The sequence below is a fragment of the Psammomys obesus genome, unplaced genomic scaffold (genome assembly GCF_907164565.1).
Source record: "Psammomys obesus unplaced genomic scaffold, mPsaObe1.curated_primary_1811, whole genome shotgun sequence".
Lineage (NCBI taxonomy): Eukaryota > Metazoa > Chordata > Mammalia > Rodentia > Muridae > Psammomys > Psammomys obesus.
Genome location: NW_026592890.1, coordinates 3205407 through 3233201, shown reverse-complemented (window position 1 = coordinate 3233201; position 27795 = coordinate 3205407). Strand labels below are relative to the sequence as shown.

Below are 27795 nucleotides of genomic sequence, written 5' to 3'. Positions count from 1 at the left end.
GGTGTAGGCCCTGGGCTGCTCCTACCCAGACGGTTCCTCACACCAGTGGGACTAGAATGATAAGTAGTGCCCACAACTTAAAGCTGCCCATTTTGGCTAAGCTGGGTTGTTTGTAACCGACAGTATTCTGGTTTCTCTTCTAAAGAAAACGGTGGAATTTTCAAAGCAGAAGCTGGGCTTAGAGCCTGAAGTAATCAACTCACTGAGGGCTAGGGCTTCCTTCTCTCTCTCTCTCTCTGTACCACCCCTTCTGTGGCCCTTTCCTCTTCTCACAGGGCTGTCACCTTGACATCCCCTTCTCTCAGCCACCACCCACCTAAACACTAGAGTAGATTTTCTTTTTTTCCCCAAACATCATCTTTTTATTGATTGTTTGGGAGTTTCACATAATGCACCTTGATCACACTCCACAGTCTTCCCAGGTCCATCCTACCACCCTTGTGATCTCTCCCAAAGAAAAGAAGGAAGGAAGCAAGAAAGAAAGAAAGAGAGAAAGGAAGGAAGGAAGGTAAGAAAGAAAGAAGGAAAAAAAGGAAGGAAAGAAAGAAAGGAAGAAGGAAAGAAAGAAGGAAGGAAAGAAGAGAGGAAAGAAGGAAAGAAAAAGAAAGAAAGAGAACAAAAAACCAAGTCCTGTTCATATATGCAGATTCTCAGTGGCCAACCCCTTAAAGAAGACTAAGTCCTTCCTTATCCTCGCCCCCACCATAAGCCGTTAACTCTGGAGAGCTCCGCTTCAGGATCCCTATTACAGGTTTAAGAAGAGTTCTCTTCAATGGCTTCCTGTCTAGACTGTTTCTTTCTTTGAGGTAAGGTAGGGTTGGGGGTGGGTGGCTCGTAAAGCTGCCAGAGACCATGTTGATGTCTCTGGCCTGTACTGCCACCTAGGGCCATGATGGTGTCCGTGGTCTGTGCTGTGGTTTAGGTGTGTTGATGTACATGGCTCCTACTGCTGCCTGACCATGTGGATGTCCATGCTCTGTGTTGTTGCCAGAAATCATGGGGAAGTCCATGGTCCACGTTCTCACTGGCTGTAAAGGGCAAGGAAGCATCTTTTGCAGTGGCATCAATGGCTGTAGATTCTCAGTTGAGCATGAGAGACAGTGGATTTTCTTAAGTGTAGGTCTCATGGTGTCATTTACTAGCTAACGTTGGCTTGGTGCTTATGGATTTGACCTCCAAAAAATCTGACAGTTTAAAACATGACTTACAAGGCCCTGTGTGATATGGCTTTGCCACTCAGGGTGGTCCTCCTGCCACTCTATGTTGATGCTCACAGGATCAGCCACGCCTACACCGTTATGTCACATCCTCCTAGGCCTGCGTCTTTCTTTTTCAAGCATGTGAGGTGATCAGCTCACGGCTGCCTTCCCTGACTGTGCACTTCTACTGAACCCACCTCTCTCCTCTGTGCCTCGGTTGTCTCCTTCTTGAACATTCATCTGCAACCTCATTATCCTTGGCTCTCTGCTTTTCCCTTCGCTCTCTCTCTCTCTCTTTGTGTGTGTGTCTGAGGAGGTCAGGGGCCAAGATCAGGTGTCTTCCTCAGTTGCACTACACGTAAGTTTTTAAGGAAGGTCTCTCATTGGAAACCCCTGATCTGGCTGACCAGCTATCTAGTAAGCAGGAGACCTATGCCCATCTCCCTTGCACTCTTATTACAGAGGCATGCTACCATGCCTGACTGTTTTACATGGGTGCTTGGGACCAAACTCAAGTCTACATGCTTGTGTAGCAATCACTTTACCCAATGGGCCACCCTCCCCTCCTCTAATCGCCTCTCTTCCATGTTTGACCAGAAGCTATCCTGTCTGAGAGCATGCTTGGCAATAGGTATCTCATCCTTGGCTATGAATACTTTCCTTTCTTCCTTCTTTCCTTCCTTCTTTCCTTCCTTCTTTTCTTCCTTCCTTCCTTCCTTCCTTCCTTCCTTCCTTCCTTCCTTCCTTCCTTCCTTCCCTTCTTTCTCTCTCTCTCTTTCTTATTAATTTTTATGTTTTATAATTTATTTGTTTATATCCCAATTGTAGCCCCCTCCCTCATCTCCTTCTGGTCCCACCTTCCCTTCCTCTTCCACCCTATCTTCTTCCCCTAGTCCACTGAAAGGTGGAGTCCTCCTCCCCTGCCATCTACCCCTAGCTCATCAAATCTCATCAGGACTGCCTGGATCCTCTTCCTCTGTGGCCTGGAAAGGTCACATTGCCAAGGAGGAAATGATCAAAGAGCAAGATACTGTGTTCATGACAGAGATGGCCCCTGTTTGGGTACTTGGGAACCCAAATGGAAACTGAGCTGCTTATTGGCTACATCTGAGTAGGGGGTCTAGGTCCTCTCCATGCATGGTTCTTGGTTGGTGCATCAGTCTCTGCAGGCCCCTGGGCCCAGTTTTTTTTTTTTTTTGTTGGTCTCCTTGTGAAGCTCCTGTCTCCTCTGGGTTCTTCTATTTCCCCTTCTTCCATAAGACTCCCTGCGCTCTGCCCAAAGTTTGACTGTGAATCTTAGCATCTGCTTTGATCTCTTGTTGGGTGGAGCCTTTCAGAGGACCCTTTATGGTAGACTTCTATCCTGCTCCCTCTCTTTCTTTGCTTTTGGTGTCTATCCTGTTTGCCCCTCTGAATGAGACTTAAGCATCCTCTCTAGGGTCCTCCTTGTTTAGCTTCTTTAGGTCTGTAGATCGCTGTCCTATGTTATACGGCTAATACCTGCTTATAGTGAGTATACAACATACATGTCTTTCTGCTTCTGGGTTACCTCACTCAGGATGATCTTTTCTAATTCCATCTATTTGCCTGCAAATTTCTTGATTTCCTTGTTTTTAATAGGTGATTAGTATTCAATTGTGTAAATGTGCTACAATTTCTGTATCCATTTTTTCTTTTTTTTTGGTTGAGGGACATCTAGGTTGTTTCCAGATTCTGGCTATTACAAATAAAGCTGCTATTCACATAGTTGAACAAATGTTCTTATTGAATGGTGGAGAATCTTTTGTGTGTATATATATATATGCCTAGGAATGGTATAGCTGGATCTTTAGGTAGCACTATTCCTAATTTTCTGAGAAAGTGCCAGATTGATTTTCTAAGTAGCTGTAAAAGTTAGCATTCCCACCAAAAATGGAGGAGGGCTCCCCTTTCTCCACATCCTCTCCAGCATGTGTTGTCACTTTAGTTTTTGATCTTAGCCATTCTGATGGGTGTAAGATGGAATCTCAGAGTCATTTTGATTTACATTTCTGTGATGACTAAGGATGTTGAGCATTTCCTTAAGTGTTTCTCTGTCATTTAATATTCTTCTGTTGAGAATTCTCTGTTTAGATCTGTACCCTATTTTTTAATTGGGTTACTTGATTTGTTTCTGCTTAACTTCTTAAGTTCTTTATATATTCTGGATATTAGCCCTCTGTCAGATATAGGGTTGGTGAAGATCCTTTCCCAATCTGTAGGCAGTAGTTTTGTTCTGATGACAGTGTCCTTTGCTTTACAGAAGCTTTTCAGTTTCATGAGATCCCATGTATTGATTGTTGATCTTAGAGCCTGAGCTGTTGGTGTTCTGTTCAGGAAGTTGTCTCCTGTGCCAATGAGTTCAAGCTCTTCCCCAATTTTTCTTCTAACATGTTTAGTGTGTCTGGTTTTATGTTGAGGTCTTTGATCCACTTGGACTTTAGTTTTGTGCAGGGTGATAATTATGCATATATTTGCATATTTCTACAGGTAGACATCCAGTTAGACAAGCACCATTTGTTGAGGATGCTGTCTTTTTTCCATTGTATGGTTTTGGCATCTTTGTCAAAGATCAGGTGTCCATAAGTGTGTGGGTTTATTTCTGTGATCCACTAGCTGGTTTCTAAGCCAGTACCATGCTAATTTTAAAATAGATTTATTATTTATTACAATTTATTTATTTTGTATCTGGGTTTTAGCCCCCTCCCTCACCTCCTTCCAGCCCTACCTTCCCTTCCTCTTCTCCCCCTAAGCCTCTCCCCCAGGCCCCTGACCGGGGGTGGTTGTCTTCTTTGATGTTGTCTGGACTCAGGTGCAGGGTGTGTGTGGGTGCTCATCTTCATTGCTACTTCCTGTGTTGACTTCACAAGAGGCTCTGTATTGGTCCCCTTCTCATAAAGCATTTATTGCCTAGTTTTTAATGTGATTATGCCAGTCAGTATCCTCTGACTCTGTCTTTAAGAAACCTATGTGACACTTCCTTTCTCTGGGCTGTGCTGTGAGCCCTGGGGATGTGGTAGTCGTTAGTGGTGAAGTAAGGAGCTTAGTTTCACACTATCAGGTCATGTGAAAGGAGGTGTAACCAAACTGGCAGTTTTGTGTTTTGGTGATGTCAGCATAAACCCTTGCTGAAGTCATGGAGCCGAAGCTGCCCTACCTGAGGCTGACCCACAGGTCAGATCCTGGAGACCACATTCACATTTGTTCCCACAGAGCCTCATCTGGGAAGGTCCCAATGGCCACTAGACATAGGTTAATGGGTTGGGTAAGGGTGCTTGCTACTTACCACTGGAAAACATCTGTTCCTATGGCACCCATCACAGGAGTTTATCTTGGGTTCCAGAGTCTCAGGATTTACCTGGGGCAGTGGAGACTGTGCTGAAATAGGCACTGTGAGTTTTGAGAAACTAGTATGTGAGGTAAAGCTAGAGGTCTGCTTAACACAAGTTATTCTTACTCTCAAGGAGAAACTGAGGCTATTATCTAGGTAGGCTAAAGTTTAGTGCCAGTTAATTTCAGAGCAGTTTCTTTTCCTATAAATGTACCAATTTTAGAGCAAGAAATGTACTGGGGTAATTTTTAGGTTGCCCAGTGTCACCAATCTCTTTTCCTAGTGGAGGCATTTTGCAGCTCAGAGTAATCCAGTAGCAGGAGGCTTTCCAGATGTTTGTCAAATTACCCAGTGGCAGGAACATGGGAGTTCATCTTCCTAACTACAACCATCATAGGAAGCAAAAATAGACATGAGACACAATGTTTTGGTTGTTGTGTGTCAGACACTGGGCTGGGTACCAGGCTTTGAACAGAAAATGTCTTCATGAGCATGCGTTCTGTCTTGAAGTCTCGGCTGTAGGCTCAGTCTGAATGCCAGGAGCAAATATGAGTGAAAACATTGGAAAGAGAGCCACAGTGGACTGTTACTCAGACTGTCCAAGGTCTACACTGTGGGTGGTGAGGCTGGGGACGACGTGTTGCTGGTTTAAGATAGAACAAGATGAGAATTGACAAAGGCAGCAGTAGAGGAACTGCATGCAGATGAGAGACTGAACAGACACTGTGAGGCGATGTGGTCAGGCAAGGATGGGGCATGTGTGTGGGTTGGGGGAAAGGCCACAGGAGTGACTCACAGCTCCGTGCTGAACCTTGGGTGGGCAGTGTTGCCATAATTTATCTATCACTGTGAGCCGCACAAAGTGATAAACATTTAAATCATGACACACATTTCAGAGGCATCAGCCCACACTTGCCTACAAGATTGGGGCCTGAAGCAAAATAGCACACAGTTGAACAAAAGGCTTGATCTGACCCACTAGTTCCAAGTGATCTCTGTGTTAGCCATATGGTAAAATTCCTCATCTGTGAGACAGAGGGCAGAACAGGACATGTCAGGCAGGGGGTAGGGAAGTCACACACAGCAGTCATTCTAATGACTGCAAATACAGATCCATGCAGGAGCTTCTGAAGCCACATGGAAGGCATTTGACAAGGTCTCAAAAGATTAGCTTAACCAAGGTAAGCGCACAAGGACGGAAGACATTTATAGAGGTGAGCTGTTAAAGTGCCTGAGACTTCTGCAGGGTAGAGAAAAAAGGTTTCCGGGGAGAAAGCAGGTGTTTAGTGGTATGGCCAGCTGAAGAGACACTAGGTTGACACTTCAATTGCCGTTTCTAAGGTGGATTACTGTAGATGAAATGAAACGTGTGCCTTCCATCCAAGCACACAGGTGTGTGAGTTCATACTTGGCAACGTTCTAGTCTTCTTCAAGCAAATAATGATAGACAAAGAGAAATAGAAAGACAAGAAGTTAGAGTTAAAAACTTGCTAAACACCCCCAAATATCAAGCCTGGAAGGAAGTAGGTTTTACTGAAGCCTGATGGGTACCTAGTTGGTGATTTGAAGGGAGTTTTTGTCCATGGCACTATCAGAAGGGGAGAAAGACAGCAAAAGTGGGGGAAGTCAGGTTCACTCACTGGTCACAATGGCAAACTGAGGTTCCCTGTGTGTGAAAAGGGCTGGAGATAGAAGAAGAACACAGCTGCCCTAACACTGCTGCAGTTACACCTGTGGCCATCTTGGGGAGGAAGGAAATGCAAGTAGGTGCAAAACCAGGAGCTAAGGAGGGTAGTCAACCAGAGAGTGGCTGGATATGCAAGATTCTTAATGAGCACCTCAAACGATTAAAGGGCTAGCTGTCATTAAGGAGAGGCAATCTGCAAACCACTGGGAAGAAGGAGAGAGCCTAGCATAGAGAGGAGGAGGAGGAGGAGATGATGAAGAATTTTATAAACATCATTTAAAAAAAATGGATGGTATGTGTGTATCTTTTATCTGCCACATTCACGTGCTGAAGTCCTAATCTAATTCAAGATGGGATGCTGTTAAGAGATGTGTTGATCAAGCGACAACACATGCTGGAGAGGTTGCAGAGAAAGGGGAACCCTCTTCCATTGCTGGTGGGAATGTAAACTGGTACAACCACTTTGGAAGTCAATCTGGTGCATTCTCAGACAATTAGGAATAGTGCTACCTCAAGACACAGCTATACCACTGCTAGGCATACCCAAAATTTGCTCAAGTACACAACGAGGACATTTGCTCAACCATGTTTGTAGCAGCTTTATTTGTAATAGCCGGAACCTGGAAACAACCCAGATGTCCATCAACGGAGGAATGGATACAGAAATTGTGGTATGTTTGCACAATGGAATACTACTCAACAATCAAAAAAGAGGAAATCATGAAATTTGCAGGCAAATGGTGGGATCTACAAAAGATCATTCTGAGTGAAGGAGAAAGACAAACATGGAATATACTCACTTATATAGACCTAAAAGATATGATAAACATAATGAAATCTATACACCTAAAGAAGATAATCAAGAAAGCAGACACAGTGCAAGATGATCAATCCTCATTTAGAAAGACAAATGGGATATGCCTTGAACGTATGACAGGAGTTTACCGCAGAAGGCATCTGAAAGACTCTACCTAGCAATGTTTTCAAAGCAGATACTAAGACTCATAACCAAGCCTTCAGCAAAGTACATGGAATCATATGAAAGAAGGGGAGTTAGTATGATGTGGAAAGGATAGGAGCTCCACAAGGACCAAACATATCTGGGCACAGGGTCTTTTCTGAGACTGACATTCAACCAAGGACCATGTATGGATATAACCTAGAACCTCTGCTCGGATGTAGCCCGTGGTAGCTCAGTAACCAATTGGTTTCCCATAGTAAGGGGAACAAGGACTATCTCTAACAGCAACTCAATGGCAGGCTCTTTGACCTTCCCACCCTACAAGGGAGGAGCAGTACTGCTAGGCCACAGGGGAGGACTTTGCAGCCAGTCCTGAAGATACCTGACAAAACAGAGTCATATGAAAGGGGAGGAGGTCCTCCCTAAGCAGTGGACTTGGAAAGGGGCAGGGAGGAGATGAGGGAGGGAGGGTGGGATTGGGGAGGGAATGAGGGAGCGGGATACAGCTGGGATACAGAGTTAACAAAATGTAACTAATAAGAAAAATAAAAAAAAATTAAAAAAGATGTGTTGAAGAGTTAAAATGTAACTAAAAAAACAAAAAGATGTGTTGAGAAGTCACAGGTCATGAGGGCGGTGCCCCTATGAAGGGCAGCTGTGCCCTTATCTGAGGAAGAGGAATTTCTTACTGGCCATGTGAGGATATACTAAGATCATGGCTGTCTACAGGTTAGGAAGAGGTCATTACCATTGTTTGCAACTTGACCTTGCCTTTCCCAGCTGCTAGAACCAACATGACATTTTGTTCTTTATTTTTTTAAGTGATCCAGTCTGTGGTTTTTCTGTTATAGCCGTCCACACTGACTGAGAAAAACTTCAAAATACATTAAAAATAGTTCTAAGAAAGATGGATATAGAACAAAAATAGGAGGTACCATTTGAGTTCAGAGTTTTAAACTCTACGGAACAAATCAAGGATGGGGTTTTAAGAATCTTATTTAGATATTTTAGCATCTTTCAAAACTTTGATCCAGATGCAAAAGCATAAATAGATCTTGAAAGTATTTAGTACTATTAAAAAGGAAGATATAATTCTTAAGATAGGAAGCGCAATATATGAGGTGAAATTAACATTGGACTGTGTGAATGTGGGTATGCATGCGTGCAGCCAGATAAATAAATAAACATAGTAAAAAGTTTTAAAAATTGTATGTTTCATGAGGGATTGTAAATGGGGACTCTGAAAGCAATTTGAAAATAGCTAAATACTTGAAGATATACATATAGTGTTATCCTGCAACTCAGATTAATACCAAGCCAGAGTAACATTCATATGTACAATGGGAATTGCATTGAGTTGTTAATTGCCAATTTATAGCTGAAAGCAGAACTGTAAAGACTTACAAGCTCATTAGTAAACAATTAGATAAAGAAGTCGTGGAACAAACATCTATTTATTGTCACATTGAAAACAATCTACAGTTATGTGCATCAACATGGGAAAAGCATCAAAAGTGAAATTATGAAAAAGCTCCACATTTGTGCTATTGTTTAGCTATCACTAAAAGATACTAAAATGTGTGCGGGAATGAAATCATGTTCAGGTCAGAGTAAGCTGGAGCGATGAGGAAGTGGACGAAAAGGGCTGTTGGAAAGACAGCAGTATTCCTATTGTATTTTCTTTATTTCTTTTTTCTTTCTTTCTTTCTTTCTTTCTTTCTTTCTTTCTTTCTTTCTTTCTTTCTTTCTTCTTTTCTTTCTTTTTTAAAAGAATTTTTGTTTTTAATATATAGTATATATTTTTTATTTATTTTTATTTTTTATTATTTTTTAAATTTTATTTTTCTTATTAGTTACATTTTGTTAATTCTGTATCCCAGCTGTATCCCGCTCCCTCATTCCCTCCCCAATCCCACCCTCCCTCCCTCATCTCCTCCCTGCCCCTTTTCAAGTCCACTGATAGGGGAGGACCTCCTCCCTTTTCATATGACTCTGTTTTGTCAGGTATTTTCAGGACTGGATGCAAAGTCCTCCTCTGTGGCCTAACAGTACTGCTCCTCCCTTGTAGGGTGGGAAGGTCAAAGAGCCAGTCATTGAGTTGCTGTTAGAAATAGTCCTTCTTCCCCTTACTATGGGAAACCAATTGATTACTGAGCTATCACGGGTCACATCTGAGCAGAGGTTCTAGGTTTTATCTACTCATAGTCTTTGGTTGAGTGTCCATCTCAGAAAAGACCCTGTGCCCAGATATGTTTGGTCCTTATGGAGCTCTTATCCTTTCCACATCAAACTTCCCTTCTTTCATATGATTCCCTGCACTCTGCCAAAGGTTTGGTTATGAGTCTTAGTATCTACTTTGGAACACTGCTAGGTAGAGTCTTTCAGATGCCTTCTGCGGTAGACTCCTGTCATACGTTCAAGGCATATCCCATTTGTCTTTCTAAATGAGGATTGATCATCTTGCACTGTGTCTGCTTTCTTGATTATCTTCTTTAGGTGTATAGATTTCATCATGTTTATCATATCTTTTAGGTCTATATAAGTGAGTATATTCCATGTTTGTCTTTCTCCTTCGGGAAACTTCACTCAGAATGATCTTTTGTAGATCCCACCATTTGCCTGCAAATTTCATGATTTCCTCTTTTTTGATTGCTGAGTAGTATTCCATTGTGTAAAAATACCACAATTTCTGTATCCATTCCTCCGTTGATGGACATCTGGGTTGTTTCCAGGTTCTGGCTATTACAAATAAAGCTGCTACAAACATGGTTGAGCAAATGTCCTTGTTGTGTACTTGAGTAAATTTTGGGTATATATCTAGCAGTGGTATAGCTGGGTCTTGAGGAAGCACTATTCCTAATTGTCTGAAAATGCACCAGATTGACTCCCAAAGTGGTTGTACCAGTTTACATTCCCACCAGCAATGGAGGAGGGTTCCCCTTTCTCCACAACCTCTCCAGCATGTGTTGTCACTTGAGTTTTTCATCTTGGCCATTCTGATGGGTGTAAGGTGAAATCTTAGGGTCGTTTTGATTTGCATTTCCCTAATGGATAATGAGGTTGAACATTTCTTTAAGTGTTTCTCTGCCATTCAATGTTCCTCTATCAAGAATTCTCTGTTTAGCTCTGTTCCCCATTTTTTAATTGGATTACTTGGTTTATTGCTTTTCAGCTTCATTAGTTCTTTATATATATTGGATATTAGTCCTCTGTCAGATAAAGGGTTGGTGAAGATTAATATTATATATAGTGTTCTGCCTGCATGTACACCAGAAGAGGGCACCAGATTTCATCATAGATGGTTGTGAGCCACCATATGGGTGCTGGGAATTGAACTCAGGACCTCTAGAAGAGCAAGCATTGCTCTTAACCTCTGAGCCATCTCTTCAGACCCTTGTATTTTTCTTAAAACTGTCAAAAATAAGAAAAGGAAGAAGAAGGAAATGGCATTCAGTAATTCAGAATATGATGTAGCCAGAGGACTTCCTGTGGTCCTGTTAATTTGCTCTCAAGTATACTTATTTTGCTGAGCACAATTAGTTTAAGCAGAAATCTTGGTTTGAGAGAAAGTGCGTGGCTTTATCCATCCTTGAGTCTGCCAGGTGCTGTCACGACTCCTGTTTCCAGTAGTCATCAGTGCTGTGTATACTTCCTTAGTTCCCACTTATGCGGGACCTGCTGGAATTTGTCTTATGGTTACAAATAGCATGGGGACTAGATAGCCCAGATTTCTGTTATGGTCTAAATCCAAAATGTCCCCCACAGGCTTGTGTTCTTGTGTCCCTAGATGGTCTCAGTTTGGTGAAGCTGTAGAGCCCTTGAGACACCAGGCCTACCTACTATAAGAAGGCCCCTAGGGGTGAGCTTGGAGGACATAGCCCGCTTTCTGATCTGGATCTCTGTTTCCTGGACCAAAGTGACAGTTCTAAGCTCCCCTGTCCCAGACGTACCTGCTGCCCTGTACCTTGTCTATGGTGATATATTTCCTGAAACTGTGAGCCCAAATAAGCCCCCCACTTAAGCTGCTCTTATAAGATATTTTGTCACAGTGATAAGAAAAAGTAATAATAGAGAAAATCTCTAACGAACCTTTTCCTTTCCAGCAACAGAGTTTGGAAGCTTTCTCTGGAGTCTCCCTCGCTTCCAGGATACTCTTCTCCTGAGTTTGACTCGGGGTATCCCCGTTCAGATTTCCTCGGGGATCTTTTTCATTACTTTCCTTTATGTGTTGCTCTTCCATCAGGTTCTTATCCTTATCCTTTGTCATGGCTTTTCCATGTGATCACAGGCAAAGGCAGACTCCCATTACCTATCTTCATTATTTACTACCAGAGAGACATTTTCTTATCATAAGTTGGTTGAATTGACTTGTTTTCTGAAAAAGTTAAGCAAAGTCTTAGCGTATCATTACAGGTAAATTTTTACCACTCAAATGGCTTACAATTCCCTTTAAAAAGTTGGGTTTAATTTTCCAACAATACAGAAAGAGACTTGTGGAAGTGCCAAGTATTGGCAGAGAACCCCAAATGCAAAAGATTTTTGTCGCTTAGTTCGTAAGGAATGATAGTTTTTACAGCCAGGCATGTGAGGAACTGTACCACAAAAAGTGACAGATGCTGCAAGCCAGTTTTCCTGAGAATGAAGAACTGTTGGTCCACTTTGAGGACCAGCTTTAATTGTTAGCTCAATGCAATCTAGAGTCATCCGGCAGGAGAATCTCAGCCAGGGATTGTCTGCATTTGCTGGAAGGATTGTGTTAGGTTGATCGATGATGGTGAAGACCCGTCCACTGTGGGCATCGCCATTCCCTAGGCAGGGGGTCCTGCACTGTGTAAGAGCGAGGGGAGCATAAGGAAGGAAGTGTGCATGTGCGCATTATTTTCTTATACTCCTGACTGCGGATGCGATGGTGACCAGCTGCTTCAAGTTCCAGATGCTCTTCCTCCCTCCACAGCGATGGTTTAAACCTGGCCTTACAAGTTAAAATAAACCCTTCTCCCCTAAGTTGCTTTTTGCTGCAGTATTTTATAGAAATAAAACTAGAATATCAGCCTATCACTATGTGTTTTTTGCTAAAGTCTAGAATCACTGAACATGCATGTGTATGTGCAGGTAACTGTGTGTATGTGGGGGTCAAAGGTCAACTTCAGGAATTATTCCTCAGGAACCATACATCATATTATTTGAGTCTCTCATTGTCCTGAAGCTCGCTGAGTAGACTAGTCTGGCTGGCTAGCAAGTTCCAGGGATCTGCCTGTTTCTGCCTCCAAACGCTGACATTACAAACACATCACCACAGCTGAACTTTTAACATGATTTCTAGGCATCTAACTGAGGTCCTCATGTTTGTGCAATGAGCGCTTTACCAAGTCGTCTCCTCAGCCCTCAAAACATTTGAGCCATCTTCCCAAGGCCAAAAGAAAACTATACTCTTCTTCAATGAAAACTATGTATGTTTTCATTGAGAATTCCCCCCAAATTCTAGGTCTAGAAAATTTACATCTTTAGAATAAGTTGTCAGTTTTTCTCTATAACTTTCAAACTGAAAGAAAGTAAATTGGGATAAATATCTTCTTAAACTCTAAATGTCTGTGAAGGTTGAAACTATCTCATAAAACGCTTAAGCGGCTGCTAGTGTTTTCACCTACCAGTGAGAAAGCCACATGAAGGTCTTGAAACTGACTAGTTCATGGGTTCCACTTCCTGTTGTGAGGAGGGAAAATGTGTCTTAGACTCAGTGAAGCTCTCAAAGGTTGTTTTCATTCCTTCTTGTAGAGCAATTGGGGTTTCAGATTCACATCTATCAGGTGACACCGAAACCCGTGGTAATTTGTTATTTCTCTAAGGTGCAGCTGTGTCTGGCCAGGGGACACACGGAGCAGCTGGTGACTGTGTTGGGGGAGGACTCTCAGGGCAGGGCACAAGGAGCTTGGAGCGATGGAGCACTGCTTAGAGGCTGTGTCTCAACCCAGATTAAGTGAGAGAATCCAGCTGTAGTCCTAGGGCTGTTCCAAGGAGAAATGAAGACACATTTTTGACTTGGGGATTTCCCTGGAAAACGTCTTAGGCTTGTTGGAGCTGAGGAACTGGCTGTGTCACTGGGACCCATCAAGCAATGACAGCAGACACTCAGCTTCCTGTCCCATCGGTCAGGAGCCAGGAATGAAAAGTCACCTCTGTGCTTCCCTTCCATAGCTCCATAGCTGTCCCCTTGCCTCCCACTTGCCTCCCCCTCCCCTTACCCTCCCCCTCCTCCTCCCCCTCCTCCTCCCCCTCCTCCTCCTCCTCCTCCTCCTCCTCCTCCTCCTCCTCCTCCTCCTCCTCCTTCAGACAGAGTTTCTCTCTGTAGCCTTGGCTGTCCTAGACATGCTTTGTAGACTAGGCTGGCCTCAAACTCACAGAGATCTGGCTGCCTAAGCCTCCCCGAGTGCTGGGATTACAGGCATGCAACACCACGTCTAGCTGCTTGTTCTTTTTTAGAGCTGCTGTTGCTGTTTGAATTGATAGTTTCATCTTGTTTACCTGCCCTCTAGGAATCAGTGCGGGTACCTCTGCTTTCTCCCACACTCCCGGTTCTCAGTTACTTCACATGCTCCCTGGGCTCCCATATTTCCCAAACCATACTGAAATCAAGTTCACTTATGCTCTTTGCCTTCAGCCCCAGCTCTCTATTTGGACAGTATTGTATAACCAGTAGGTGCTAATTGGGTTTATTGATCCCAGGATATAGGCATAAAAAGAAAAAGCTCAGAGACTAAGGAATAGTAGGGAATCTTAGACCAAGATGTTGGCAGTGCAGTGTGGGAAATATTTGGGAAAGGAAGGGCAGATGAGTTCCTTAATATGATAATATGTTTAGACTTAATTAGCATGCCATGATTGTCACAAGTTGAATTTGTTTAAAGATTATGCTCAAAGAGATCAATCAATGATCCAAGGGAAGAAAGGATGTTCATAAACTAAAAAACCAGTTCAGGATTGCACCGATCTTGCATCCATGAAGACACACGATTCAACCTCCTCTCCATCCTCCCTGCTGAGGGAAACACTTTAATATAATAAGTTTTGTTTATTAGGGGTCTGCTTATTTTAACATATCTCCACAAAGCATTGATACCTGATTATTCATAGAAAGATGATTTTTAGTTATCAGAGTATTTTCACAAGTAAATCTTGGCAGATCTATTTGAGACTTATGGGATTAGAAGTCATATATATATATATGTATATATATATATATTTATGACTGGTTTTTGCTCTTAAGTTTCTATCCTTAGCCTCCTGAGTATTTCTCGTAAATATCTTAATTTTACAAATGAAGAAATGGATTTAGAGTGACCTTTCCTTGGATAATATATCTTCCCATTAATTTTGGGCCTGTGGCTTTGAATTTTCTATTCTATTTCCACTGTAGATCATATCACCTTGTCAAATATAAGGCGGAACCATAAATGCCATTCGTCAGAGGTTGGATGTGTGGACCACTACCCAGATGCATCCCAAGTGCCCAAATTTCATGACACTATCTACCAATGCTTTGAACTACTTTTTAATTGCATGCTTAAGCTTTAAAAAGTCTCTGCTTGTTAAGTGTTTCATAAGTGAAAATTATTTAAACCTGAAGAATTTCAGCTTAGATGCTGTAGAAGAAAAATGAGGTTTTTAAAAGCTTATTTCTCTCAAGTATTTGTATAAACACACAAACACACACACACAGTGGGAAAGACATTTTCAACTGTATTTTTTTCCTTTGGGTTTCCCAGTTTTATTTGGAATCTGATTTTACATGACTTGGTGAAAATGTGTTGTAGAAAATGTCTATATTTTACATAAATTGTCATGTCTGATTTGAATATTTGAATATTTATCTTCTATAAGACATGTGAGAAATATTCAGAAATAAAGATAGAATAAGATATGTAAATTAGTCTGCAAATAAGAAATTGCCAATCAGGAAGCCTTGGAGCCCCTGAGGTCACAGGAAGAGATAAAAAGTTTCTTTCCAGGGCTATTTAACTCACGTGGTTTAGGTAGAACCCTGCATATTAGCAAGACCATGAAGCCAGTCTGATGTGAGCATTTAATAGCTTGAGATGGAAACAATTATTATCCAGTTTTATTTAAATACTCGATATTATTTAGAACCTGAGGATAAAAAAGAGATATTGTTTCTTCTTTCAAAAAATATATACAGGTAAAGTATTTCATGATTTTTTTTTTTTTTAAACTTCAACAAACCCAGGGCCGCCTTAACCTAAGTAGTAGCGGAGCTGCTCGTGGGAGGAAACAGGAAGCGGTACAGATAAATGCCTGTTACTTTACTCTTTTTTCCAGGTTCAGCTCAGTGTATATCGATTCTAATTAGCAGATTTTGTGCCTCGGCTTGTAGCTCCCTTTGCGCTCTGCTCTGAGAGTTTTTTTTTTTTTTTTTTTTTAGAATCCTCCCTGCGCATAAACACGGCCACCCCCTCCCTCCTTCTCTCTTTACAAATGTTACAACACAATCAGAAATTTCCTCTTTTCTTTCCTTCCTGCATTTCCAGCAGGTTCCCTTGCGTCAGAAGCCGAGGAAGAAAGCTCCAGGTAATTAGATCTCTTTTGTTCGTTTATCCCTTTCGTGTGCATGTGAGCATGGGTTTTTTGTTTTGTTTTTTGTTTTTTTTTTCCTCCTGGATGCCTTCTTTTTGTGTGTGTGTGTATGAAATCAGATTCTTGTCTGTCTGAATCTTAGTATCAGGGGACGGATGCCAGATTAATTTTTTTTGGTTGCTTTTGGGCTGATTTTTAAGAAAGAATGACACGCTGCTCATTTGGCCAGTCCCTCGCGCTCTGTGCACAGAGCTGGCACTGTTCCTGGGTGGCCTTTAACCCTTTAACCCTTCTGTGCCTCTTGCATAGCTGCCGCCGTTACTGTGGGAAGGACCCCTGTGTGTGCCTTCCAGCCCCGGGAGTCTAACGTTTTCAACTAACTCTGACTAAGGTTGTCCGGCCATGCTTGCCTGTCTCTCTCACTGCCTCTTTGCCCGGGTTTTCGAGGTACCAAGTGAATGTTTAAAAATAGAACGGATATGTGGATTTTTTTTTTAATGTTCACTTTGCATGAATGAAAATGTGCAGCGTTTGCTGTGCAAAAGACTAAAACTTGCCTTTTATTTTGTCACTGGAGTCCGGGTCACACTTACCTGTGTAACTGTTGCAGGTTTTTTCACCATGAGTCGGAGGAGGATATCGTGTAAAGATCTGGGCCACGCTGACTGCCAGGGTTGGCTGTATAAGAAAAAGGAAAAGGGAACTTTCCTAAGCAACAAATGGAAAAAGTTCTGGGTGGTGCTGAAGGGGTCTTCTCTCTACTGGTATAGCAATCAAATGGTGAGTTGTCCCTCCTCCTGTCCCAGCCTCTTCACCAGAGTGTGGCTTCAAAGCACTGGCCCGGCCACCCCATGCGGACATAGCGATCCTGTTCTTTGGGAGAGGGAGCAGAGCAAACCCCAGATTTGCTGGAGGATCATTTCTGCTCCAGGAACTATGTAGGTTAGGGAGCCGCGCTGCTCGAGGAGAAGCCATCTGCTTTCAGTATTCTGACTGGAGAAAGAGAAGTGGCTCCAGGTAGAGCCTTACTTAAGAATATAACTGATGTGATTATTCTGTGTAATCTGTTATTATCTCCAGATGTCATTAGTCTGTGAGATCCCAATCGTTCCAGGATCTGTCTGGATGTCATTTGCTGTGGCAACTTTGCATTGCTAAGGTCTTTTAAAAAGGGACTGAGCACTGCCCTCTCTTAAGGGGGTAAATCCTTCAGTCCAGAAAAGCGATCTTCATCCCTTCTCCCACGACTTTCTCTCCTATCTTTGTGAGATGGATTGGTTTGGGATTGCTATCCCGTTTGTCAGCCTTGGGAAGGGGCTGGTGACATTGTTCCATGGTGACAGTAAATAAGCATTGTGAGGACAACACTCACTGAGATGGTTGCTGAATTTATCCTTTGATGGCCACACGCTGCTGGGGTCAGTTTCATGGTATGACTATTGAAAAAGAGTTGGAAGTGAAGACATGACATTGCCTGTTGTGGCTGGAGACATTTTGAGAGGGACATTAGTGTAATCTGTAGAGTTTTGCACGCAGATCTGCTGTCACTGAAGCTGGGAAAATGGGAATCCACTGCAGATCTTGGGAGAACTGGGGTCCCTTTTTGATAGAAGGAAAAGACCAATGGAGGTTTGTTCAATTACTTAAGGGACCAGTACTAAATTGCCATCCTGGGATTGGGCAGTTTTCCAAACAAACACAGTTGCCATCTTTAGGGAAATTAAGGTTAACATAACTATTTCATGTTTCCTGTTATTTTTAATTTCTGAGTTACATTTATTTATTCAGTGTGGTTTTGTGTGCATGTGTGTTTGGGTATACATGTGTCACCACTCATGTGTGGAACACAGAGGACAACTTATAAGAAGGAATTGTTTCTTTCTTTCCATCGTGTGGATCCCTGGGATCTAACTCAAGGGGTCAGCCTTGGCAACAGGCCCCTTTATTTGGGAGCCATCTCTCCAGCCTCCATTTCCTGTTATCCTACACTATGGCATTCGGGTAGTCATCATGAGTGATTGACACCTCATCCTCCTTAAATTGAGCTGGTCTGAGTTACCTAATAAATAGCCCCGGGGACTTCTTGAGCCAGTAGGACAGGTTGGGTGTTGGTAGAACATGTTACATCTATGGGTTGTAACAGGGCTCAGAATTAAGCAGTCAACTCATCTTACCTCTCATATCTTTTAGCCAGAAGGCAGTGTCCCTGTCTCAGTAGAATGTGAAAGAAGTCCTCCCTAGAGCTGCACAATTGCAGCGTGGCTCATTTGGCTTCTTCTGCTTCTGCTTCTCTTAGGAGAGTAGAGTGGGTTACTTTTAGGGCATCGGACCTCCCTAATCTTAGGCATCAGGAATCTGCAGGGAATAGCGATGTTGGCTTAGACTAGGAGGAGGAAACAATGGAGTCTTGGATGCTTAGATGCTTGTGGGCTCCTTACCCTGAACGAGATGCAGAAAGTAAGCTGGTAATATATTTTAGTTCCATTAAATGAGCAGCATCAGCTTGAGAATAAGCTTGCTGGTGGTTGGCCAGGGAGGTAGAGGGTTGTTAGTGGTATAGAAAAGAAAGAATCTTCTAAAAAAACCTTCTCTCGTTCTTTTGCTTTCTCTCTTTGCCACAGCCATTCCTGGCATCTTAATTGTATGTTTGTTGTGGGTTGACTCGATGACTATTGAATTAGCAGCCATATTCCTGTTATCTATGTGAATTATCAGCTGCAGAGTCACAGTCAAACACACTACCACGGAAAAATTTGCACTTGCTGTCTACTACCTTAAGAATTTAGATTCAATATCTGTGGGACATAGACGTTGACAGACTTCTCCCTTCTCTGTTTCTTATTCTTGGAGGACCAACCCTGTTCTTTGTGGCTTTATGTATAGTATGAGGTCCTATCCCATGGAACAGCTGCCATATTCCAAGGGGTGGTCAATGTACTTTTTACACAGGCTCTTATCTATCCTTCAGTACAATCTCTAGCTGGGTATGTTGGCACGGGATTATAGTCTTAGCTACTTAGGAGGGGGAGGCAGGAGGATTATAAGCACAAAGCCTGCCTGGGCTATGGAGTGAGTTCAAAAATAATCTTGTCAACCTAGTGAATCATTGTCTCAAAATGAAAAAGAACCATAAAGTGTCTGAGGATATAGCCTGTTGGTAGAGTGCTTGCCTACCCAGCATGGGACAGGTCTTCCTACCTAGCATGCATGAGGTTCAGGGATCAATCTCTGGAGGGGAATAGAGACAGAGACAGAGAGGGACAGATAGAGATATAGGTAGAGAGCCTCAGATCTCAAAGGCATACTTTAAAAGCTAGTAAGTGTAAATTACCTAAGTCAGACATGAAAGAAGTGGACAAAAAGTGCCTCTATGATTCCTTAACTCTACACTGACTATGACATGCCACCCCAAAGTTCCTGGGGACCAGGATAAATGAGATCATTATGTTCCTGTGTTTCCAGAAGGAGACTGAGGGAGCATCTCTAGAAGTGGCAATTCTGTTGTGAATGCACAAGCTATCCCGTTAAACTCCTCTGCTCATCCCTACTGTTAATGCCTGAGCCTTTGCTATCCTCCCCTCCTCGCCTTTCTGTTGTTGGTATCCAGCAGCCAGTGAGTGTGTCATCTCCTTCCCTCGTGTATTGCTTTCCCGAACACCACTACCCAGACTTCTTTAGGAAAGATCATCAGTCGTTTCTCACATAGCATTTTTTTCTTGGAATGTGTCAGAGCGTGTGTAACCGCATACCACTTCTTACAGCTCTATGTATAAAAGTTAAAAAGCCACAAAGATCTCAGTCTGTGAAAAACCTGGAATTAAAGTCTATACTTTCACTTTCCTATGCCCTTAGGCTAAAGTTCAAACCTGCTTCTGGGTATCATCTTAACTGGTACCTTTTTCTTCTTTCCCAGAACTCCACATTCTAACCAAGCCCTACCTCTGGAACTTTTGATTTAATTTATGTGTTTTAGGTCTGTGTACACCTTTATCTAGATAGATTTCCTGCTCAGGAAGGCTTGTCTCTGACTCTGAAAGGCTTTCCTCCTGCTTAGTTTCAGTAAACCTTCCCTCTTCATAAGAGTCACACTTTAATTTGAAAGCACATCTATGTAGACTTACCATATCCTCTGACCTAAGCTTAGCTCTTCTGTCTTCCTCCTTTTCTATTATTTTATAATATTTTGATTGCCACACACATCCTTGTTTTTGAATGTGTATCAAATTCCTATCTTTCATAATTGATCATTATGTCTAGATAGCATGTGTTCATATTTTTAGTACTTCAGTGTCTGGTGTTTAATAAGTACTTGATGAATATTTGTTGATTTTTTCAAGTAAATGGGAATGAGGAATTACTGACAATTACTTTGCCTAGGGAATTCTGTATGACAAGATCTTATTCATGTATTTTTCTTGAGAGGAAATAATTTCCCAGGAATGGCATTTTTACTTGCACTGTTAAAAAATATGATCCAGTTGAGGGTTTGCTGGAAAGGACCCCTGTGGAGCAGTAGGTCCTACACAGCTGTTTCTATCTTTGTTCCACACCCCCTTTACAGCTTTCAGGAGTAGCAGATAGGGGTGCAGGGAGACTGAGGTCTAATGTGGACAAAGGTGGGGTACTGTACCTGAGCAGCACCAAGCTAGTTCGACAGAAGTTGTGTCTAATTTTCATAATAACCACTTGACCTCAATTCTGTCACTTCCATTTTTTCAAGTGAGTTTACTGAAAGCCAAGAGCTTAAGGAACAGAGCTTCAGAGCCTCTGAAGAAGTAAATGACAGAGCTGAGATTAACAGTGAGACATCCCAGCCAGAGCTGGGCTCTTTTCCCTGCACACTGCGTGACTCCTCCATTGACCAGTGACCTGGGCCTATTAAATGGGGAAGTCAGTCTGTCCACACTGCTTATGAATAGGAAGAGCCACCAGGCAGGAGGGGCCTAAAAAAGAGTCTTAGGCTGGTATGAAAAATGGCATGGGAAAATATGAACGTAGCAGCAAGCAGTAGGAAAGAAGGATGTTGCTGGAAACCTGGTTAGGAGATGGTCAGAAAATGCAAGCATCCAGATGTGGATCCTTGGACTGGGGTACTCCCATGGAGAATCAGGAACACACCACACTGAAGAAAAGGAGTACCACATGGAGATTGCTTGGATACAGGACATAGTATTTGAGGCTAAAATGAGAGCAATTTCTAAGTTTTAGTGCCTGGGAAAGTAACATGAAAATTGAGAAGAAATTTGTGGGTAAATGTAGAATTTTATTTTAATCAGTTCATCATTGGCTACATATTTGGTTTATTTTTGTGTTGTCCATTATTTGTCAGATTATTAGAAACTCAAGTTTTTGTTGTTGTTGCTTTTTTGGTATAAATTAACCAATATTGATGTTATTTGTGTTGCTGCAGCAACACTTTGGGAAAGCTGTGGGGTTGCTGGGAAAAACCACCTGACCTTGTTTCATGGAAATTTCAGGTCAACCCATGTCTTCTACAGGGCAGTGTCGAGCTTAATACACACTTGCAGAGTTCTCAGTCCTTTGGGGCTCCTATTTGTTCTCACAAGTGTGGCCATGTTTCTCCCTCACTGTTGGCATGATCACACGTCAGAACGTTGTGGGAACCGTGTTCTCTGTCTGTCACCATCACTAGCTGTATGTGAACAAAACATGACTCAGGGGAGGTAGAGGTGGACGGTGCTTTTCCTGGACACAGTTTGACCTAGAATTTCTCTGTTTTCAAGAGAACTCTCTTGAATGTTTTTGGCAAACATGGAGAATCTTTCTATCAGCTAAAGGAAAACAAAGAGTGGGTTAGTTTCCCCTGGAAAGAAGGCATCTTCTCAGCCTTGGGTCTTATACCTTTCATGAATAATATTCTCTTCCCATAAATTTTTGGAAAATATCTTAATGAAATTGTTATAGGTTGGAAAATGTTTTTGTCACTGACATCCTCTTTTCTTATGTGGGTTTTTTAAAACAATATTTTCAATTGTTATTGTGTGCATGTGAAGGCAGTGTGTATTTCCCTCTCTCTCTCTCTCTCTCTCTCTCTCTGTGTGTGTGTGTGTGGTGTCTCTGTGTGTGAGAGTATGTGTATGATGTATGCGCGAGTGTGTGTGTGTTTGGTATGTGTGTGTAGTGTTTGTGTGTATGTGTGTGTATAGGCTGGGATGCATGCCATAGGGGGCTTGTTGGAGTTGGAGGACAGTTTTATGAAATTGGTTCTCTCTACTTTTATGTAGGCTCAATGGACTGAACTCAAGTTGCCAGGATTGTGTGGCAAGCACCTTTACTGGCCCATTTGGTGTAGTATAAATGTATCTTTAAACTTTGAAAGTAAAAGATAGAGAGTAGGCATAAGTATTTCTGGAAGAAATTACTTAACCTAAATTTTTATGTTAGTTATCAATGAGTTATAAAAATTTTTCTCACATCTCCCTGACCTAAATTTCATTATAATAAGAATTACAGGTATCTCATTTGCCTGGATTCTGTTTATTGTCTGAGCTGAAATCCTACTTCTGAGTGTATCTCAAACAAAACTCTAGTGTTTTGAAGCATTTCTACAGCAAAGAAAATTCGTGACATGAAACTGGTAAACTTGATGCCAGCTTCTAATTCTCAGTAGAGTAGAAAAGAGGTTTTATATTCTATAAGGCAAAATAGGACATGCTAGTGACCAGGTGACCTCACAATGCGGATTTGTTTATTTAAAGTCAATCTATGGGTTTAAAAGGAGAATGCTTTTTTTTACTAAAATCAAGTTACCAGATGAAAAACACAGATACATGCTCACCTACTTAAAGTGGTATATATTTAATATACAGCTTATTTATATGTATACATGCAGTATACATATTTATAAATGCTAATATATATTAATATATGTATAAAATTTATCAACAGGGAGACCATTAAAGTAACTCTGTACATCTATCTTTCTATTAATCAACTGACCAAGAACACTATCTGTACTTAAAATCTGAGCGCTTTCAGGGTAGAAAGAAAACACTGTAAAGACACAAAAGGAACACAGAACAAAGAACAAATCTGTGCATGCTTAGAGTTTGCACTTGCTTAGGCACTGTAGTTTTAGGATGCAGAACTTCCCTACTGAGTTTTAGGTACCAGAAATGGTTCCTCATGATGAGTGCATCCTATTCTGAAAAGATACTTCCTGACTCACATGAAGCTGTAGGACAGGTAGGTGAAGTGGAGAAGATCAGGTGTTCTCCCACAGGGTGATACCTTCCCTGGAAGAGGAAGTCAGGTGGCCTTGGGTTGGAGGGAAGATTGATGTGGTATAAGTTTGTTTCCTAGATGGCAGGAGAACTGGCCAGAAGAGCTGAACTTGTTCTTGATGTGAGGATGCTTTAGAAGTCTGTACTTAAAAAATAAACAAAAAAGGTATTCAACACACACACACACACACACACACACACACACACACACGTCTGTATTGAAGGTATATCATGTCTGTGTCAGGAGCCCCGTTTAAGAGACAGAGCCAGCTGCCTCCCCAAAGAGACTGGCTGAAAAGCTCATCTGTCACTGGGCTCTGTGTTTAATCTTCTACATGTATATTCGGAAGGAAGCTACACAAGGAAAAAAAAAAGAACCTAGAGATTGAGTATATTTAAGGGGTCAGAATTTAAGATCAGAATTAAATCCTGGAAGCACCGTCTTCAGAAAGGATACAGGGAAATGGTGTGGTTAGGAAGAAGATGGTTCTGGGACAGGTCACACCCTGATGCCACACATACTTTCTTGGAGCATCCAGCTTCTTCCTCTGATACACAGAGGCACAGACAGCGGCTGACACAGGCCTTGATCCTCTCCTGAGCTTCCCCACTTTGAGCCTTACCCAACCCACTGTGGTGGCCACCCCCATTCTCTACTGAAGAATAATGGCTTTAGAATACTGGGTGTAAAATTCAAGAGTTCTTGTCAATATTGATGAACACACACACAGAGGTTACTGTCTTAGCACTTTGAAGGGTGCATTTCAGTGGCATTAAACATATTCATACCATTGTGCAGCTCTCCCCACTCTTCGTCTCCTGGACTCTTCATCTTGCCACACCGAAACTCTCACACCACTAACCCACTCTCTGTATTCTGTCTCTGCTGTTCTCTTGCAACTACCAAAGGTTTTCTGTATCTATGAGTTTGACTGCTGTATGTCTGCCCAAGTAAGTGTAGTCATATTATATTTATTTTTTGTGGCTGGTCTCACAAAACATAACATCTTCAGGTTTCAGTTTCCTGTCTTCTTAAGGACATCCGAGTATATCCATAGATTGCATTTAGGGGTTCATTAATAAACACTTATATTACTCTTACCTTGCGTCTATTGTCAAAATGTCCCTCATACAAGGACCTGCAAATATGTCTTTGAGGCTCTGCTTTGAATTCTTCTGGGTATATATGCAGGAGCAAAATGACAGGATTGCAGGAGAATCATACTTTTAGTGTTTTCAGGAATGGCTTTCTGTAGTAACTGCTCTTTTCCCTTCCTTCTGACAGCACACAGGGGTGATAGCATTTCTAGAACCTTCTCAGAGTTTACATACTGGTTTATTTTTGGTAATCACCATCTTAATGAGTATGAGGTGTTAAACATCTCATTATGGTTTCAGTTTGCATTTCCTTAATGCTCAGTGACTATAAGTATCTCTCCCTTGTGCTTATTGGCCATTTGTGTATTGTCTTTTCAAAAAATTGTTTATCCCATTTATTAAGAGTAGAGCTGTTGTTTCTTTTGCTTGGCCTTCAATAGTACTTAATGATATTCATGGAACTCATGCAAACAGCCTGAGGAGATTGGAAAGCACCTTGAAAATTTCATATACATTGTATGATGACTGATTATGTATTATCTCATAACTGTGATATATTCTTTAAATTTTATTTTATTAATTACACTTTATTCACTTTATATCCCCCATAGGTGCCTCCCTCCTCCCCTCCCATTCCCACCCTCCCTCCCCCTTCTTCACACATGCCCCTCCCCAAGTCCACTGATGGGGGAGGACTTCCTCTCCTTCCTTCTGGTCTTAGTCTATCAGATCACATCAGGAGTGGCTGCATTGTCATCTTCTGTGGCCTGGTAAGGCTGCTCTCCCCTCAGGGGGAGGTGATCAAAGAGCAGACAAATCAGATTATGTCAGAGGCAGTCCCTCTTCCCATTACTATGGAACCCACTTGGACACTGAACTGTCATGGGCTACATCTGTGCAGGGGTTCTAGGTTATCTCCATGCCTGGTACTTGGATGGAGTATGAGTCTCAGGAAAGACCCCTGTGTTCAAATTTTTTGGTTCTGTTGTTCTCCTTGTGGAGTTTCTGTCCTCTCCAGATCTTACTATTTCCCACTACTTACATAAGATTCCATGCACTCTGCCCAACAGTTGGCCATAAGTCTCAGCGTCTGCTTTGATAGTCTGCAGGGCAGAGCTTTTCAGAGGCCCTCTGTGGCAGGTTTCTAGGTTGTTTCCTGTTTTCTTCTTCTTCTGATGTCCATCCTCTTTGCCTTTCGGGATGGGGATTGAGCGTTTAAATCAGGGTACTCTCTCTTGATTAGTTTCTTTATATGTACAGATTTTAGTAGGTCTATCCTATGTTATATGTTTATATGAGTGAGTATATACCATGTGTGTCTTTCTGCTTCTGGGACAGCTCACTCAGGATGATCCTTTCAAGGTCCCACCATTTACCTGCAAATTTCATGAATCCCTTGATTTTCATTGCTGAGTAATATTCCATTGTGTAGATGTACCACAATTTCTGCATCCATTTTCATTTGAGGGGCATCTGGGCTGTTTCCAGCTTCTGGCTATTACAAATAAAGGTGCTACAAACATGGTTGAGCAAATGTCCTTATTGTGTACTTGAGCCTCTTTTGGATATATGACTAGGAGTGATATGGCTGGATCTTGAGGAAGCGCTATTCCTCGTTGTTTGAGAAAGCACCAGATTGATTTCCAGAGTGGTTGTACAAGTTTACATTCCCACCAGCAGTGGAGGAGGGTTCCCTTTTCTCTATAACCTCTCCAACATGTGTTGTCACTTGAGTTTTTCATCTTGGCAATTCTGATGGGTGTAAGGTGAAATCTCAGGGTCGTTTTGGTTTGCATTTCCCTAATGGCTAATGAGGTTGAGCATTTCTTTAAGTGTTTCTCTGCCATTTGATATTCCTCTACAGAGAGTTCTCTGTTTAGCTCTGTTCCCCATTTTTAAATTGGATTACTTGGTTTACTGCTTTTCAGCTTCTTTAATTCTTTATATATTCTGGATATTAGCCCTCTGTCAGATAAAGGGTTGGTGAAGGTTCTTTCCCAATCTGTGGGCAGTCGTTTTGTTTTGATGATGGTGTCCTTTGTTTTACAAAAGCTTTTCAGTTTCATGAGGTCCCATTTATTGATTGTTGCTCTTAGAACCTATGCTGTTGGTGTTCTGTTCAGGAAGTTGTCTCCTGTACCAATGAGTTCTAGGGTTTTCCCCACTTTTTCTTCTAACAGATTTAATGTATCTGGTTTTATGTTGAGGTCTTTGATCCACTTGGACTTTAGTTTTGTGCAGGGTGATAAGTATGGATCTATTTGCATTTTTCTACATGTAGACATCCAGTTAGACCAGCACTATTTGTTGAAGATGCTATCTTTTTTCCATTGTATGGTTTTGGCATCTTTGTCAAAGATCAGCTGTCTATAAGTGTGTGGGTTTTTTTCTGGGTCTTCTGTTCCGTTCCATTTATCCACCATTCTGTTCCTATGCCAGTACCATGCAGTCTTTATTACTGTTGCTCTATAGTACAGCTTAAGATCAGGGATGGAGATACCTCCAGAAGATCTTTTATTGTAGAGGATTGTTTTAGCAATTCTGGGTTTCTTGTTATTCCATATGAAGTTGAGAATATTTCTTTCCAGGTCTGTAAAGAATTGTGTTGGTAATTTGATGGGAATTGCATTGAATCTGTAGATTGCTTTTGGTAAGATGGCCATTTTTACTATGTTAATCATGCCATTAGCTGTACTATCTTAAGGAATGTCATTTGTTATTTCTTATTTCTTATTGCTCCTAAATCTCTAGTATTGACACACATAATTTAAGTCTTATACAATCTTTCTTTTTTTCTATTGATTTTTTTAAACCATTTTATTGTTTTTTTTTGTAAATTTCACATCATGTACCTCTATCCCACACACCTTCCCCTTCCCTCATACCCACCCTCCACTTGTGCAACACCCTCCCCCAACAGAGAAAAAAAATCTCCTGTGGACGCTGTAGTGTGTCATGGTGTGTCCCACAGTATCCATTTGTTCACGCTTCTTTGCTTGCAAATGTTCACTTCAATGACTCATTGGTCTGTTATGAGGCCTCTGGCTTCTTCTACTCTATCAATACTAAAACCTCCCTGGGACTTCTCTTGGATATCCTGTTGTTGCCCTGTGTCATGGAGATCCTGCGGTTTTGTGTCTGTAGGTCTGTAGGCCCATCCTGCACTCCAGCAGTTCATAGATGGGGTACTTGTTGGGGTGGGCTAATGTAAAGCCCTGGATCTGGGGCCGAGACCCGAGTTGGTCAACCCAGCAGCTCACGCTCTTACACCCTCACCTGCACCCCCACCACAAGGCAGCTTTACCCTGCTGCCCAGGTGATGCTCAGGTCCTCTCTTCCAAGTGCTGCAGCCAGTGAAGAACAGGGCTAGGTCTCCTACTTTTGTAATCCCAGGGCAAGCTGTCCTGTCTGCCAGAGATGGTGAAGGATGAGGAAGGGGAGAGGGGAAGGTATCTCTCTCTCTGCCAGAGCCACTGTCCAGCAGACAGGAGCCAGGGCCAGCTCTCCACACTCAAGTTCTCATGGACAGCTTACCTGTAACCCCTGCATCCCAGGTCAACTCTACTGTGCTGCCCAGGGGAGGTGCAGGGCCTGCTCTGGTGACAGACAGGGTCAGCTCTCCTGTTTTCCTGACCCCAGGCTCAGATCTCCCAGCTCCTGCATGTGGT

At 42.1% G+C, this 27795-nt stretch overlaps 1 protein-coding gene across 1 annotated transcript in view; it reads left to right on the top strand.

Moving 5' to 3' along the window:
* The first annotated feature begins 15707 nt into the window (after positions 1–15707).
* Positions 15708–27795, top strand: part of Ipcef1 (interaction protein for cytohesin exchange factors 1) — a 74251-nt gene continuing 62163 nt past the window's right edge. Inside the window, exons 1-2 of the mRNA XM_055615842.1 lie at positions 15708–15779; positions 16396–16565. Coding sequence (XP_055471817.1) covers positions 16407–16565 — 159 coding nt within the window. The 5' untranslated portion in view covers positions 15708–15779; positions 16396–16406. The remainder of the gene's footprint in view (positions 15780–16395; positions 16566–27795) is intronic.